This window comes from Pyrus communis, chromosome 8 (genome assembly GCF_963583255.1).
Source record: "Pyrus communis chromosome 8, drPyrComm1.1, whole genome shotgun sequence".
NCBI classification, from domain to species: domain Eukaryota; kingdom Viridiplantae; phylum Streptophyta; class Magnoliopsida; order Rosales; family Rosaceae; genus Pyrus; species Pyrus communis.
The window spans coordinates 18321060-18338636 of record NC_084810.1 but is presented as its reverse complement, the minus strand read 5'-3'; the positions used below and the strand labels follow the sequence as shown (position 1 = coordinate 18338636).

General features: G+C 37.9%; 2 protein-coding genes across 2 annotated transcripts; one reads left to right on the top strand and one right to left on the bottom strand.

Annotated features, from left to right (window-relative positions):
- Positions 1-3983: 3983 nt before the first annotated feature.
- LOC137743063 (uncharacterized) lies at positions 3984-4425 on the bottom strand. The gene is made up of 2 exons (XM_068482980.1): positions 4314-4425; positions 3984-4216 (listed from the first exon to the last, which is right to left on the bottom strand). Exons 1-2 carry the CDS (start codon positions 4423-4425, stop codon positions 3984-3986), a joined length of 345 nt encoding a protein of 114 aa, XP_068339081.1.
- A 9161-nt stretch (positions 4426-13586) lies between these two features.
- Positions 13587-16828, top strand: LOC137742268 (double-stranded RNA-binding protein 2-like). The gene is made up of 3 exons (XM_068482092.1): positions 13587-14186; positions 15107-15326; positions 15736-16828. The coding sequence occupies exons 1-3, from the start codon at positions 13941-13943 to the stop codon at positions 16554-16556; spliced, it is 1287 nt and encodes a 428-aa protein (XP_068338193.1). The 5' UTR covers positions 13587-13940; the 3' UTR covers positions 16557-16828.
- Positions 16829-17577: the final 749 nt, after the last annotated feature.

Sequence of the window (17577 nt, the reverse complement as noted above, 5' to 3'; positions counted from 1 at the left end):
TCACAAATTAAGTAAAAATCTCATTTGCTATTTTCAAAAATCGAAACAAACAAATAAACTTATTTCAAAAGAAAACACAATTTTAGAGTTAATTAAGTCAACTAGAACAATGCAAGTGGCATTTTACCACAGTGGTAGAAAGATATTGTGCCCTTACATGACGACATGTGTTCGAACCCCGTCAGTGATTAAGCTAACATTTACTTACTAATGTTATAGCTCGACTCACCCAAAACAAAAAAAAGGTTGACTGCTCAAGGATAATCAAAATACAAAATAAAAAAAATATGATAAAAAACTTATTTAGACACATAAGTTTAACACACTTGCTTGCTAATACAGTCTATTATAGAATTGGACGTAGACTTCACATGTATTGCAGAGTGTCAATAAATGTATTAATTTTATGTCCTCAAATAACATTGCTCCGAACAAAACTAAAAAGCGAATTCAAAAAAAGGAAAATGTGTTTTTTCAATGAACACTTAATAAAGGTATGCTTTCCTCTCCACTCGTTTATGAACTCAAATTACTCCTCCACAAAATCAAAATGTGATAATTTTTCACTTTTCAAGTCCTTCTAGCTAGAAAAGGGAATATAATAATTTAGAAATGATAATTGCCATTGTATTTGTACTCATATGTAAGAATAAGGATTCTCTTAGGATTCTCTTTGTGAAGATTCCGGAAATCCGTATATCATGTCTGTTCATCGTACATCATGCGGTCATAAATTATTTTAAATTTTATTACTTAAAATTAAACACAGACAAAAACTGACCATACGATGTACTATGAATGGACACGATTCACGAATTTCCGGAATCCTCACAAAGAGGATCCGGAGAAGATCCAGATTCCATATGTAAGATGTTTCTCATGTCTTCGCACAAAAAGTAAGAAAAAAAAAAAAAACTAATCGTGTGTGTGTGTGTGTATAAAAGTTGATTGATTACAAATATTATTCTAGGTTTTTTAGTTAAAATAATCTTTAAAATTATTCTAAGTCCTCATTTTGGTCTCTGACAATGAAAATATATAGAATTCATTCCTGAGTTTGTCCACCGTAAATTATTTTGGTTCTTTCGTAAAAAAATTATCAATATTCTCTTTAAGTAGAGGGGTTGGTTTGACAAAAATAGGCTTTTAAAGATCGTCACGTGGTCGTTCACATGAAAATTTAACAAGAATATTGATAGATTTTCACTAAAGGACCAAAATGGTTTATAGTAGACAACTTCGAGAATCACTTATACCAATTTTCACTATCAGATATCAAAATAAAGAGTTACACCAATTTCAGAAACCATTTTAAATATAAAAAAAAATACCTTTCGTATTTATTATGTATGGCCCCAATATCTATAATTGTTAACCAGGGACCAATTTGGATTGGTCCATAATATTAACCTACACGGCAAAAGGCTTTGATCCCCAACACATTTCGCCGTATCGTAATGCCAATATTTTTAAGAGTAAATTGTAACAATGGTTCTTCAACTTTAATTAAATTAGAGCAATGGTTCATCAATCTATTACCATTGATCCCCCCCCCCAACTCATCAAAACATGTAGTTATGGTTCTTTTCGTCAACTCCGTCAAAATTATGTCAAAATGAGTTATGTTGGAATAACCATTGTTACAATTGGGTTTAAGTTGAGGGACCATTTCTCTAGTTTGATTAAAGTTGAGGGACCATTGATACAATTTTTCTCATTCAATTTTCCATATTTGCCCCTTTATTCAGCCTCACGTGCATGGCACATGACTCATTTTGACGGAAGTTCTAATGGAGTTGACGAAAATGACTATAGCTGCACGTTTTGATTAGTTGAGAGACCAATGGTAATATGTTTTTAGTTGAGAAACCATTACTACAACTCTATTTTTAATTTTATTAGAAGAACATCATATTTTTATTTAAGATTACACCACCTTATCAAGCAAAATACAAAATTATACAAGAAAATGGAAGGGAAGGGTCGCACATTTAACGTATCTTAATGCCAATATTTTCTTTTTGGTCCCTTTAAAACTATCTTATCCTCATCACCTCTATACAAAAAGATCGGTGTCCCTTGACCATAATGTTATTGACCAAATACGTTTTTGTTCATAACAAACTTGACATTGGATAAACTTATTCATATTGACCTCTACGAAGAAAAGTAATACTAATTTTGATTATATCATTTACAAGATGGAACTCATTTGAGATGAATTTTTTTGTGTAGAACATTGGTTATTTGTTAAACGATGGAATTAAAGCTTGAGAAAATATCACTTATGCTCAATGTTGTTGAATTATGGTATCATCTATTAATATAATTGATTACTATGAAGTATAACGACTATTTAGAGTTAAAATATTACGTACATTTTAAGGAAAGCAGTGGATTACCATGGTGATTAAGATATTCATCTTCAACCCACCGTGAATGTCGTATTTAAAGATTAACATATGTCTTATTTAGAGAATAACACCTTATTTGAGATCCATCTATATAAACAAGTCTCGAACTCAAACGAAAATTATCATGAGTAATGTGGCTTGTAAATATGATTCGTGTACCATTCCACATCCATTTGCCATGGCAATTGAAAAGTGTGATTAATTGGGATTAGATGCAAAAGAGGAAAGGGAATGGCACAGGTAGCTATTGTTTTCTCCAATCAATGCAGAACAGGTAGATATTGTTTTCTAATCAATGGAGTTAGGATTTATCGAAATAAATTGGGTGTATATGTTAGCAAGCTAAACCTAAACCACGGGGAACAAATTGACGTATAGCTGAAATTAAGGCCATCTCCACCCGAAAGATCCAGACGGCCAGAGGGCCGAAAGTAGTCCAAAAACCGTCTCCAACCGAGGGTTAGGCCAAAGGGCTTGTGGGCCCCAGGAAATCTGAAAGGGCCAAAGGGCCAACTGGCTGGCCCAATTCAGCCAGCCAGCCAGCCTTAGGCCGGGCTGGATTTTGCATTATTCTTGTCGGTTATATCCGACATGAACGCTAGGTATTCCTGTTGGTTATAACTGACAAGCATGGTAGGCCAAAATTTAAAAGTAATTTTTTTTTTTTTAACAAAATTTGTTTTGAAAATTGTAAAAATTCTTTTTTTCCCCCCTATAACTTCTAAACCATTAAACATTACATGACATTAAGTAACATGAAACAACATGAAACAATACTAAACAACATTAAACAACATAAAAATAAAAAAAACATTTAACAACATGAAACTTAAACAACATTTTTAAAAACATTTAACAATAGAAAACTTAAAGGCCTACTCCATGCTATTTTTGGCCCAAAGTTGTGCAACAAGATCCTGTTGTAGGTACTTATTTGTGGCATGGGAATGTATCATTTTATAGCGCCTCACATACTCATTTATAGAGATACTACTAGTTCTTGGGTTTGAAAGGCAAATTAGGCCCATCATATATTTTTGCATGAGCCCTTCTTGACCTATTTGGATCATCTTGATTGTCATCGAACTATCCATCAATATACATATCTCGCTCATCCTCCACCATCATATCGTGTAATATGATGCAAGACATCATGATGAAGTCCAAATTTTCTCGACTCGACACTCTTGCCAGTTCGCTGATGATCTTCCACCGTGCTTGTAGAATATCAAAAGCTCTCTCAACATCTTTCTGGTATACCTCTTGGTCTAAGGTAAACAACTTTTCCGCGTCACTCCTAGGGTTTGGAATTGCTTGGATAAGTGTTGCCCACTTTGGGTAGATGTCATATGCCAAGTAATACCCCATATTGTATTGACGGTCGTTGATGTAGTAGTCAAGTTGAGGTGCTTTACCTTCCATCAGGTGATTGAAGAGGGGTGAACGCCCAAGAACTGTAATGTCCTTTTGGGATCCAGGGACTCCAAAGAAAGCATGTCAAATCCATGTGTCATATGAGGCAACCGCCTCTAACACAACAGTTGGCTTTCTAGACCTTCCGCAGAAGCCTCATTGCCATCCGATGGGACAGTCCTTCCAATCCCAATGCATGTAGTCTAATGACCCTGTCATGCCCGAAAACCCACGGTCTTCAGCTTTGCGAATGAGCCGATCCAAATCTTCTTGATTTGCCTCGCGGAGGTACTCGCCTTTGTAAACCTGAACAATTGTGTCATAGAATTGTTCAAGAGTATCAAGGCATGTAAACTCAGACATACCACGGGTTTCATCCATTGAATTAGCTGGGGAGCCATATGCCATCATTTAAAGTGCAAAAACCAAGGTGGCTTGCTCTGTCCCACTTCTGTCAAAAGTATGGATTGACTTGCTGGACATCACGAAGTAAACGCTCGAAGACATGATGCCTCATCCGGAAGCAACGTCTGAAATCCTCTTCTGTGTACACTGAGTTGGGGTTGAAGTAGTTGTTCATCAGATTGGCATACGTCATCGCTCTGTTTCGTGGTTTGTAAGAGCGACCAGCAACAAAGCCACCCTATTAAGGTTGTTCCTCAGTTGGCTGACACACCATGGCCGCAGCTATAGTCGCTGCTCTATTTTGTTTATTGCGCCTTACTTCAGCTTATTCATCAGACTCCTCATGTCACGCCCCAATCCCAATATACGTCTAGGATCGACATGTGACGTCACCCAATTACTCGTATCTCTCACATACCCCACCTCAGGAACATGGCGAATCAAAATCGAGAATCGAATCACATAGCAATTTTTTTTTGTATACTTTATGGCTACATCTAACCTCCTCGTTAGACTACCTACGTACCTTCAATAGGGATCAAGTCATTCGTAGTTCACAATTCACTATACTCGAACATTCATCACATAAATCGTTATGTCCCAACAAAATATCACAATGTATTTCATGCAATCCTTCAAAGAACAAACGACGAAGCACAATCATATTCGCTCGCCATATTTATCAACAAGTCTAGTCATAACCATAACAATGATATCCAACATAATAATCCCACAAGACGAATAACATTTCCACCTCATCCATCACATAAATCATCACGTTCCCACATAAAATCACAATTCATAGTATGTAACATATTAAAGAATTACAAAGCACAATATTATTCTCTAGAAATTTAATCAACTAAAATAATCATAATAACAACACTCATATCCAACGTCATTCCACAATTCCGTCAATTAATCAATTCGTGAATCAAGATGTAGAATCTTAGCATTTAATTACGTTAATCAAGCAATGCGAAACAAAACCTTTCACGAATTTAACTAAGGAACTCTATATAATCCCCCACTTGGATTATGAGTAATAAACATGGTAATTCTAATTTATATTCACAATATCTATTGTGGGTAATTCTCATCCACTCGAATTTAGGACTCTAAGATCCCCTTAAGGAAATGAACAAGAGCAAGGATTCCTGACCACTCAACGAAATTCAACAACATCGAGTTCCGAACCAATCAATGGAATCAAATATCAAGCGGTTTCTCGTAATCTACCCAGAACTGTCATATGTAAAATCAATGCCTACATTATGGGATTGGTGCACTGGAAAATCAGGCACTCAGATAAGCTGCGAGACTTGGGTAAGTGACAATAATATAAGCATGTGATACAACAATAAAACCAACCATCAATCACAATTTATAAACCTTGAATATAAATCATTCATAAGAAATCAATACCAAACTTTTGAAAACTCTGAGGGAGTCACCCAAACATCCAACGATTCGTCTAAAACAATCACAACTTCTCACAACCATATTCTCATACACACAATGAAAAGTAGGGTTAGAGCGACACAGTTCGGCTAAAGTCTACATCTTTGAAGCCATCTCAATCCAAACTCAATGAAATCCAAGGGGGATGCGATCCCGGACCATCACTCAACGAAATCATGGAGTGAGAGGGATTCCGGACCATCACTCAACGAAATCCAAACCATAATATGATTCTGGACCATCACTTAACGGAATCCAAACCAGGACACGATTCAACGGAATCCAAACCATAATATGATTCTGGACCATCACTTAACGGAATCCAAACCAGGACACGATTCTAAACCATCACTCAATGGAATCGTAGAGCACAATGCATAACAACTAATTAATGAAACAACCCATGAATCAAGTTACTCAAGTCACAAATACTCAACGAAACAAGAATGAAATAATGACACAAGCGTTGACACATGTTTCGAAGCAACAAACCCCATGACAATGGTTAACGGTCCACTACTAGCCCTCACCTTTCATTAAACCAAGTCAATCAAACAAAACAAACCCTATTTCATATTAACTTATATTAAAGTCACTCACATTTCATCACATTATACCATCTATGCAAATCAACCACCCTTCAAATATGCACGTAAAATCACATATCACGATCATCATCAGTACACAAGCCGAATCATGTTTAATGAACATAGGTTTAAGGCTATATATATATATATATATAATCACATCTTAATAGAAGCCACATTATAAAACCAAGTCATATTCACAGATGATACCAATATAAGAAATCAAGGTAATAACCATATCACATATGTTAAAGTTTGGCGATGATCCAACGGTCGGATCATCGATTCACACTTTCACCAATTAACGTATCGTAGAGAATTTAGGTTCCAACCATCAACCTAAGTCATACAATTACCAAAATTGAGCTCAAGGCATCTAATTTAGCCTAAGAGTGACATCGACGGCCCCTTGGCCATGCGCCGCCGCGGGCGGTGATCGGCCGCCCTGACTCGTCGAAAAAATCCAACTATTTCCAAAATTTACCAAAATTTACAGGAATGAAGATCTCAATGAGTAGAGTAAACTTTATACCTTCGGCCAAGGCCAATTTGACCGGAAAACACCCCAAACTGGCCACGAACCGCCGGAACCCTAGAATTGGGGGTTTCTTGACTTGTCCTCAAATTGACTCCAACGCTCCAACCAATGAATGGGCATTGTTCCTGAGCTCCAGGGAAGTACATTGGTGATGGCAATTGAAAGAAATCGTAGCAGGAATGGCGAATTCTCCGCTGTGGTGTCCCCGGAACCCACGGTTCCGTTCTTCATGATATGGGGCCAAAACCCAGTTGATCTTTGGTGTAAAATGGAGAGTAAGGTCCGAGGTGATGAATGGTGGTGGTAAATGTTCGCAATTCGTCGGAAAAACGGCCAAAATTGCGTCGAAAAACGAAAAGGGACCCGGACCAAAGTCGGGTTAGGAATTGGGTCGAAAATGAGGGTTCGGGTTGGGTGCCCTTCTTTCTCTCATTTCCCATCCTTCCCTTTCGTCCCTCTATTGGTTCGTTCCCTCCTTTAACTAATTGGCCCTTAACCCAAATATCTGATTGGCCTCTTACCCACAAAGTGGGAATTAATTAATTCCTAAAATCTATAGTATCACAACTTCAAACGTCCGTAACTATACCGTTATAATCCAGACTTACAAACAACCTTCGCCTATGCGTTCGTGGGATCGAGCTATATTCATAATTAGAAATTGTGACCTCGAAAGATCTACGGATTTTAAATAACTAATTTCCAAACTTCAAACTTCGCAACTGGTTTAATTAAAATCTAAATTCAAATAAATTAATATAAATTCCCGAAAATAACATAAAATTTCAATAATAACAATGCGTAGATTATAACAGTGAAATCCGGGAACGGAATTTCACACCTCATCTTCTCGTCTCATATGCGCCCATTTTTCTTCCAATTTGGAATTGGATGAGGACCCCCAGTTGGAATCCGAACAGAATCCAAAGTTAGAATTCATTGCAAACTTGAATTGAAAAATATTGAATTGAAATAGATTGAATTCAAAGTTGAGTGAATTATAATCCAATATCCACCCTATTTATAGATTGAATTCAAAGTTGTGTGAATTATAGTCCAATATCTACCCTATTTATAGCAAAAAAAATAAATAAATAAATCCAACGTGTAATACCCTGAAAATTTAAATATATGAATTTTATATTCATAATTGTGAATATGTGGGAAAAATCGAAAATAAATCGATTTATGGTTATGAAGAATTTAATCGAGAACTTTTAAAGTTTTGTTTTCAGAAATTATTATAATTTACGGTTTTGTATTATTAATATTTTATGTTATTTTTTGAAAAATTATATTAATTCATTTAAGTTTAGTTTTAAATTAAACTAGTTATGAAGTTTGGGAATTAATAATTTAAAATCTATAGGTCTTTCGAAGCCACAATCTATAGTTTTGAATAGAGCTTGATCTCACGAACGCGTATGTGCAAACCGTTCATGAAACGGATTTATAACGAAGAAGTTATTAACGTTTAAAGTCATGGATATTTTGGTAATTTTACTTCATTTTAGAAGGCTCCAGAAAATCTGGAGCAATGAGTTGTGCCACGTGTGTGGCTGGGATGAAGGAAAAAATGAGTGATGGACGGCTATGATTGAAAGGAAAGAATAGGAAGGAGAAAAGGAAAAAAGGAATTAGATGGAGGGGGGTGACCAATCAGAGGAGAGAACCGGGAGAAAAGGGAGAGAGATGGGGGAACACCGGATCACACGGACCCCGCGACCCGATCCATTTTCCTCATCTTCTCCAGTGATTTTCATTGGTTTCCCGATGAATCATGTCGATCAAACCTTGGGAAATCATTTCAAGACCTCCCCTTTACCCAATCCATCCCAAAAACTCAAGATAAAAAGGTGTGGAAATCATGTAATTGGCACGGTGGGTGCGGGGTGCGCCAGAGCTCTTGGCGGCGATTCCGCCATTTTCTGAAGCCAAATCCGACCACCACCACAATCCATGGACTCCTTGTGAACCCAAGAACATGTCCTAAGCCTTGGATGGGGCGGTGGAACACCAGAGGACATGGATCGAGGTCACCCAAATTATAGGGTTTCCGGTAGGTTTGAGGCAAATTGAAGCCTTTCCAAGTCAAATTGGACTTGGCCGCATGTATAAAGTTTGTTCTACTCTTTGAGATCTTAATTTCTATAATTTTTGAGAATTTTTAGAAATAGCTGAATTTTTCGACGAGCCGGGACGGCCGACCACGACCCACAGCGGCGCACAGCCAGGGAGTCGACATTGTGTTTTTAGGCAAATTTCGTTATTCTAATTATACTTTTGAGATCTAACTGTTGTGTGTTTAATATTAAAACGATTGTGGTATAAGTTGGATTAAATGAATATATTTGGATTTGGTTTGAATTTTTGTATATGTAAACTACGAATAGCTTGATCCCTGTTTAGGGTACATAGGCAGTCTAACAAGAAGTTAGATACAGCCATAAAACTAAACGAGATTAAATAATCGAGAATTACAAATTCGTTAAGAACTATTCTTAGTTTGGAAAAATTGATCTAAGAGAAGTAAAGGGTAATGAATCGGGAATAAAATTGTTATGTTTTGATAAGAAAATTCAGGTTATAGAACTTGTGGAATTAAGGAACTTAATTAAAGGGTCGTGAATATTGGCGGCTAAATAAACAAGAGTTTTATTTTGGGCCTATCAACAAACTTAATTCCCGAAAATAAATATTTCGGGGCTGGGGTGTGACACAACAGCTAGCTGAAGTCATACTGACGTCACTTAGCCGTTGGATTTGAATTTAAGTTGTAGTTTTTAAATAATAAATTATGTTTGGCCGTATGGCCCTCAGTTGGAGACGGTTTTTTGTGACAGGGCTAAAATAAGCCCTATAACCCTTGGTTGGAGATGAATGCAAATATGGCCCTATATTGTTCATTAAAATATTAATTTCTTGGAGGACCAGATGGCTAAAACGAGCCATCTGGCTAGCCTTCGGTTGGAGATGGCCTAAATTGTTGTGCAACATTCAGGCTCTAGTTTTTATTTTATTTTATTTTATTAAATTTTTTTAAAGATATTATATACACTAAGAGGACGGAAGAGTGGGCTAAGTCTCACAATATGCTAGCAATAATGTAGTTTAAATTTGCCTTTGGCGAGAATCTAATCTAAGAGCTCACACTTACAAGTGAAGATGAATATCACTAGATTGCAATACTAAGTGACCAACATTTAGCCTCTAGTCTGATTTGAATTTTTTTTTTCTGTCAGACGATAGCTTTATTCAATTAATTCAAATATCAATATTACATTCTCAGCAAGAACATTGAATAAAAATTCAGGAAACAAAAATCCGCATCAATGAGAATCCCCTTTAGTATTAAGTGTATGAGGCTGTCAAGTGAGCCGGCCTGTTGCAGCTTCCAGGCACGAAAGCATACTCAACAGCACTCAGAACTCTAGTTGCATTTGATCAACCAACTATTTTCTGCTGGAATGTAAGGAAAATTAGAAATCCAAAACTCAAGACTAAAATAATTGATAGCCCTCATCAGCCACTTGTTAAATCGTTAATGCCTACGAGTATTATATGGTTAAAATAAAAGTGTTAATAACATATTTACCCTTTTAGAAAAATATTTTTAGCCCCTAATTTATAAACGGGTAACGTTATATTTTTCTCTCTTTATTTTTCCTTTGAACAGAAGAAAGAACTCTGCCTCGTGAGCACCGAGCAGACGCAGATCAGTCGACTCCGATCTTGAACTCAAGAAGAATTGGAGATCCTTGTATGTTGAATGAGATATGGGTTTTTTCCACCTTACCATTTTTGGCAATTAGATGAACGAGTTCAACGATTGGAGTTTTTTTCCCTTCTAGTTTCCTGGAGATATGGGTTGAATAAATTTGGGGACTTTTTGCTCTTGAAGAAGTCTGTTTGTTTGCATTTTGATAGTTATTTGATTGTTCTTTTCGAATGCCTTAGTCGTGTGTTCATCGGACTCCATTAAAAAAATAAAAAAAAAGATGAAATCTTACAAACAAGGAGACTAAGTGCAGAGGTATATATTGCTAGAGTGTGAAAATTGCTAAGCATTGCAAATACTATTCATATACTAAAAATCATTAAAAGTTTGTAACAATAATATTGAAAGATGAATTGATTTTTCTACATGTTGTGGACCACGAAAGGAAATATATTCACTAGTCATAACATTTTTACGATCGTCAAATTGCAACTAACAAGTGTCAAACATGCGTTGGCCATCGAGAACAAACAATAAATCTTCCCAGACACAATTGTATTTAACGGGTGTGTAACATGCACTGATTATAACTGACATATTTATTGTTCGAGTATAGATAAAGGGTGTTTAACATGCACTGGTTATAACTGACATATAGTCATTTTATTGCTTACAACGAGTGTCTCATATGCAGTGGTTGTATCATCACATAATCAACTGGTGGGGCCCAAAAATGTCACACACCAAGCCAGCCAAGTATCAAGGTCCAATTGTCATGCAAAGCCTACGTTCAAGCCCAAACACATGCCAAGGCACGAGATCAACGAGGGATATATTTACAAACATGCCATGTCACGGTGATTAAGCCAGATATTCACACCATGCTCATGCCTATTCATCACGCCATGCTTCCTTAGCCACAATTCATGCGAAGCCTAAGTCACTTATTCGGGGCTTGTCAAGTGGATTGTGGGGTGGATGGTTACGAAAGGTTATCGGGCCTACGTGGAATTGGGGTTATGGAAGACTTTGGGCTACTTAAGGGCCCAAATATCCAAGCCCATACCCTTTGTATTTCACGCAGGCATCATTGAGATAGAATTAGCTTAGTTTACCCCTTTCCCTAGCAAGCTAACTCCTTTAGTTAGGATTAAACCAGATTCTTGCATTAAATGCATGCTAAGCCCAGCAAGTCAGGCATTTAATGCAGATTTTCCCTTCCCAGTCTACATAAACAACCAAAGCGCAAAAGCCATGAGGCACGCTACCAAAAGTAGTGCATGCGGAAGGCCGCCCTGGGAAAGCCGACTCTCGAGATGAAGCAAACTGCTAGTCTCAATAGTGCAACTATCTTACACCAAAATGGGAATAATATGAGGGCTAGGGAGAAAGGAGGGGAAGACCAAGCCACAAAGGGAGATTCCTTTGAAACTTAGAGAAGAACCCTTCACTTACATAAGAAGGGAGAAACCATTATAGAAATGGAGATTGGAAGAACACATATATGGAGATAAAGAAAACATAGTGAGAGAGAACCACCCAGGAAGAAGCCCGAAAAGTTCCACTTAGCCCATAAGCATACTCCAAGCCCCAAGCATCACCATCTATGCAACCTTAGTAATAGTTTTGCATTAAACATCTCAGCCATTAGAAACCTTACTATCACCATAGGAAAGCCCAGATTATCTAGCAAAGAATGCCATGCAACCATGCAACCATGCAAATCCCTTCTCTCTCATGTAAACTGATAATCATCTAGCTTCCACACTACGCTTCACTTGAGCAAGTCATTATCTTGATCATTCATGCTAGCTTTGAGTCGTTGATGTTACCGGAGTATTTCCTAAGACAAGCTAACTCTTTCGAGATATCCCGGGACTTGTTACGAATATGTACCAAGGAAGTCAAGAGGATGTTCTCAAAGCCCCAGTCCACCTTGATCTAAAAGTGCCCCAACATCAGCATACAGTGTATATGAATCATGTAAGACACTCATTGAGTGCAACGAAACGACTATACGTTTTCACTCCCTTTTAAGAAACAAAATTAAATGTTCTTGAAATATCGTTGGTAAATAATAATAAAATAATACAAACTTAATTGAGAGTAGTGAAAGAGAAAGGATAACTGCACACAATTTTTTCTCTTCAAATAAACTCTTTTTTTATTTATGGTTATAAAATTAAATAAATCAAATAAGAACAACGTACAAAATTGAACAAAAGTGTGTACGAAAAAAATAATGTGCAATTATCATTTCTTAATAAAGTATCTCAAACAAATAGTTACGATGTACATGTAAATTTTTTGTTTTTATTTGTGTTTTGGTGGTAAATTTGAAGTTATAAGAATATATAAAATGAATATGTAAAATAGGAAAAAGAAGGAAAACAACAAGAAATAAGAACTAAAGAGAGAAAAACAAGAAAATATAGAAAAAGAGGGAAAACATAAAATGAATGTACTGTATTGGTGGCTGAAGCGCCACGCTTAGAGATGCACTCAACTTTGCAAAATAGAAGGGTTTCTTTAAAATTTATGTCGAGGGATACTCTAAATTAGTTATTGATCCGTGGAATATAGGGGTTATATCCCTCGAAGAACTCAAGACACGATTGAAAACATTCGTTAATTGGCTTCATCATTTCATTATGTAACTTAAAAGCATATTTATCAATAAACAAACTTTATGATTGATATCGTGGTTAATGTGAGTTCATCCCCCTCTAAAGTGTATATTCGGGATATGACTATTCTCTTACGGGCTACTCCTAGTTTTATTTTTCATTGTAATGGTACTGGTTATTTGCGAGGTTTCTCGCTTTAGTTGATTCAATTTTTGAGAGAAAAAAAAAAGAAAAAAAATGAACCCATGCAGCCTAACGTTCGGTTGACTAACAGTAACAAAACCCCACTATTTAATTAACTCCCCCCCCCCCTCTCTCTCTCTCTCTCTCTCTCTCTCTCTCTCTCTCCCCCCCCCCCTTTTTCTCTCTCCCCAATATTTTATAATTACCTTCCAAAAAGAAAAACTCCACTATCCAGAAATATTACCCCCACCCCCTCCCTTTTTCTCTTTTCTCCATCTATCCGTCTCTCCATTTCTCTCTCTGCTTTTTGCAGCTTCACATCCCCCAACTCCAAAGTCCCAACCTCCCTCTCTCTCTTCAAACTCAATTTCACACCCCCATCCCCAAAAAACCCTAAAAATCTCTGATCTCAACCCGACCCATTTCCTGCCGGCCCCAAATACCCAAACCCACTTTCCACCCGACCCAAAATCGGCGCCGATCCGATCTTCCCGGGCTCCTCCCATTACCAGAACCCAACTTCGGAGCTTCGAGAACAGTTGGGTCGGGCACAGACACGCAGAGAGGGGGAGAGAAGAGTACAGGGGAGAAGAAATGTACAAGAACCAGCTGCAAGAGCTGGCCCAAAGGAGCTGCTTCAACTTGCCTTCCTACACGTGCATTCGGGAAGGTCCGGACCACGCGCCCAGGTTCAAGGCCACCGTCAACTTTAACGGCGAGATCTTCGAAAGCCCTCACTACTGCACCACTCTCCGCCAGGCCGAGCACTCCGCCGCCGAGGTCGCCCTCAACTACCTCTCCAATCGCGGCCCGTCTCACTCTCTTGCCGCTAGGATTCTGGTTAGTTCTCTCTCTCTCCTTCTCTTCAAGCTGTTAGGGTTCCTTTAGGGTTTTTGCGCGCGTGGTCCTCGGTCGCCGCTCGGTTTCTCGCTGATCAGTTACTGTGTGAACATGATGAGCTCTGAAACTGAATTCGGTAATTAAAAAAATTAAAATTTGTTTTCCGTAATTTCGAAATTTAGGGGTTTGCTATTGTGCGCCGTGTAAGTGATCAAGCCTGTTCTGCGCAATGATCACTGGCCGGCCAGGATTAGGTTTTTGAGGTTGGAAACTGGGGTGAGGTTGACGATATGACCGAAATGTCCCTCTTCATTTTGTAGTTGATAGCGTTGGGGATTTCTTAAAATCCAGTTTGGATTCTCTGAATTCTGAAAAAGCTGACGACCCTGCGAACTGGAAATGTCAGTAATTAAATACTTCGGAAAGGGGTATTTTGGTCATATTAAATCGTGGGTTTCCAGAGTCAACTATATGGAACCTGTTCTTTCTGGTTGACCGCCTGATTGGTTGCCGGGAAAACAGGGCAAGTCATTTTCTTTTCGCAACTTGTCTTGTGTATTGGTGAAATTAGGAGGAAATTTGATCTCATGAAACTTGATTGTCTAGTTTTTTATGGAAATTGAAATGCATTCTAGTTGAGTTAATAGGCATCGAGGAAGTTTTAGTTTTCTTGCTTAATCTACAGTTTTCGGGTTGGTTGCGAATTGATATGACACCTGAACAGTCCTCCCTTCCAATAATATGTTGGATACATTGGCAATTTTGTTGTCGAAATTCAAATTTTGCTACCAAATGTAATTAGTTTAACTGGGTCGGTGTAATTTTTACCAATATCATTATCGCTTTGATGTGTTGGTGTCCAATGCGTTTTGCGATTTGTTTTGTTGTCTTGATTCTGATAAGGTGTTTGTTTTGCTCAGGATGAGACGGGGGTTTACAAGAACCTCTTGCAGGAAATTGCTCAAAGGGTAGGAGCTCCGTTGCCGCAGTACACAACCTTCAGGTCTGGCCTTGGCCACCTACCTGTTTTCACCGGGGTAGTTGAATTGGCTGGAATCACATTTACGGGGGAACCTGCCAAGAACAAAAAACAAGCAGAGAAGAATGCAGCAATGGCAGCTTGGTCGTCTTTGAAACAATGTGAGTCCCTGTGTACTAGTCAGACTTATATCTCATCGCTTTGTAATTTCAGATCACAATGCTTGCCCCTTTGCTTGAATTTGGTTTTAGTTTAGTCTCCATCTTAATCAAATTAGTTGAACTAATGTGATGCATTAAACAACATTTTGCATCTGTTGCTTGCATTTTAATGTTCTCATTGGCGACATAAAACAGTTTCTGACTTTTTGTCATTTCTTTCTGTATGATACTCGCTATTAAATTAATGCGATATTGCTTTGAAGTTATTCTTACATATTATGTTCTCGTTAAAAAATATATATGGACTTGGTTAACTTTATGTGTTAAACTTGGTGATGAATTATGAGAGTCGAGGTCTAAGTTTAATAATTTTGTGTTTAACTTGAATCACCTGTTTTCTATTGGACAGTGGCAAAGGAAACTGCAAGCTCTTCGTCTGAGCCAGAGAACAATGATGAGCTGGAACAGATCACTATAGCACGAGCCTTGCTCAATTATCGTATAAAGGAAAAGATGACGATGGCAAATCCAACTGCTCCAATTCTATTTCCAAAGAAGTTTCCAGTTCAGAACCGTAGACCTACAAGTCCACAACCTCCTCCTGCTCACACCTCAAAAATACTGCCCTTAATTTGCCAAAAGCAAGCTTCCAGGAGCAGGTACCAATCAAATGCAACACATGATAATCGTGTTACTTCATCACAGGCTTCTCCACTAGACAGCCGTGTGATGCGTCCCCACAGATTCCCTGCTGCAGGAGCAGCTCCTTATGTACCCATTAGACAATTGAGGACTCCTTGCCATGGAATTGCACCACCGGTGACAATAAGAACAGCAGTGCCTGTGTTCTCGGCACCACCACTTCCGCCACCTCATGCAATGCCCTGCCAAACAATGCGTATTCCACCCGTACGTGTGGCTCCTCCTGTCACAATGAGGCAGGCTGTACCTGTATTTTCTGCTCCACCGGTTAAGAAAGATGATCCACCGACCACTCGGAAAGAAGAATCTCCAGTCATTGTGAAAGAAGATCCTCCAATCATTGCGAAAGAAGATTCCCCAATCATTCTGAAAGAAGATCCTCCAATCATTCCGAAAGATCCTGCTGCTGTTATTGCTCCCGGTGTGCAGAATAAACCCATAGGTCAAGTAGAGGAAACTGTAAGAGCAGCTGCCGATGATTTGGTGGAATCGAAGACAGTTAAAATCTTGGAACAACTAAAAATTTGATGGTCGTCGGGAAGAACTTAATCCGTGGGAGGTATAAGTGGTTGTGTTGGCCTGAAGTTCGTCCTGTCATATTTCTCATCTTATTATATGCTTGTTTTGTTGCTGTTGCCGGTCTTTTCGCTATCGTCTACCCTTTTTGTTCTGTTAAAACTTCAGTTGGGAGGTTGGTTTAGAATTAGAAAATCTCATATCTATGCTCTTCAAAAGTATCTGTGCCCGTTACTTAAATTACTAATTCTGCATAGGGAAGTGATTTCCGCATTCGCATGATATCCCCTGCATTCCTGTTTCTTAAAGCCTTTAGATTGAATGAATCAAATGATCGAAACACGGAAATAAGTGCAGAGAAAACTAGAGTGAAAATCAATACCCTTCGTATAGCGTTGCCATTAATGTGACTGCCTTCGTCTTCTGATGTCACTTGAGACGTTTTTTTTAACGTGTGTTAATTTGAAATTCAAGTATATAGGGAAAGGAGAAAGGCTTTTCATGCCCTTTTTCTCGCTACACACTCTTGTTAATTTCGTAGAATTAGATTGAATAAATAAAAAAAGAATCACGGGACATAAATGAACAAGGGTATGCGGAAGAAGAAAATGCATTTGAAAATCATTTTTCTAGGGAAAAAAGAAGAATTGACGCCGTCTAGTAACTTTTTACGGGCTGTTAAAAAACTATTTGTTGGTACTGCAGCTGGATTAATGCTCTTTTCTTATAGTCGCATACCAATGTCCAAGTGAATCAAATTAATTGTCATAATACGGTCTAGTGGGATTCAATCTTCATTTTGTCGGAAGAGGTCATGAGTTCTGATCAATATTTTACTCCATTCTAATCATTTTCTTAATGCAACTGCACTTTTTTCCATGAAATTTTCTTTTTAGGTGACTCTTGTCATGCTTTTTTTCCATTCGAATTTGAGCGTTGTGAAAAAGGACTCTAAATCGTTCACCCAAAAAAAAAAAAAAAAAAATCCTTTCCTGTAAATTCGTCTTCTCCCGGCTAGGCTCTCCCACAAGAA

What these genes read in the sequence shown, in the direction of transcription:
- LOC137742268 (XM_068482092.1), top strand. Translation starts at nt 13,941, where the DNA reads ATGTACAAGAACCAGCTGCAAGAGCTGGCCCAAAGGAGCTGCTTCAAC. An exon ending in CTCTTGCCGCTAGGATTCTG is followed by an intron (nt 14,187 to 15,106) that starts GTTAGTTCTCTC and finishes TGTTTTGCTCAG; the next exon opens with GATGAGACGGGGGTTTACAA. An exon ending in TTGGTCGTCTTTGAAACAAT is followed by an intron (nt 15,327 to 15,735) that starts GTGAGTCCCTGT and finishes TCTATTGGACAG; the next exon opens with TGGCAAAGGAAACTGCAAGC.
- LOC137743063 (XM_068482980.1), bottom strand. Translation starts at nt 4,425, where the DNA reads ATGACGTATGCCAATCTGATGAACAACTACTTCAACCCCAACTCAGTG. An exon ending in TGTCTTCGAGCGTTTACTTC is followed by an intron (nt 4,217 to 4,313) that starts GTGATGTCCAGC and finishes ATGGCTCCCCAG; the next exon opens with CTAATTCAATGGATGAAACC.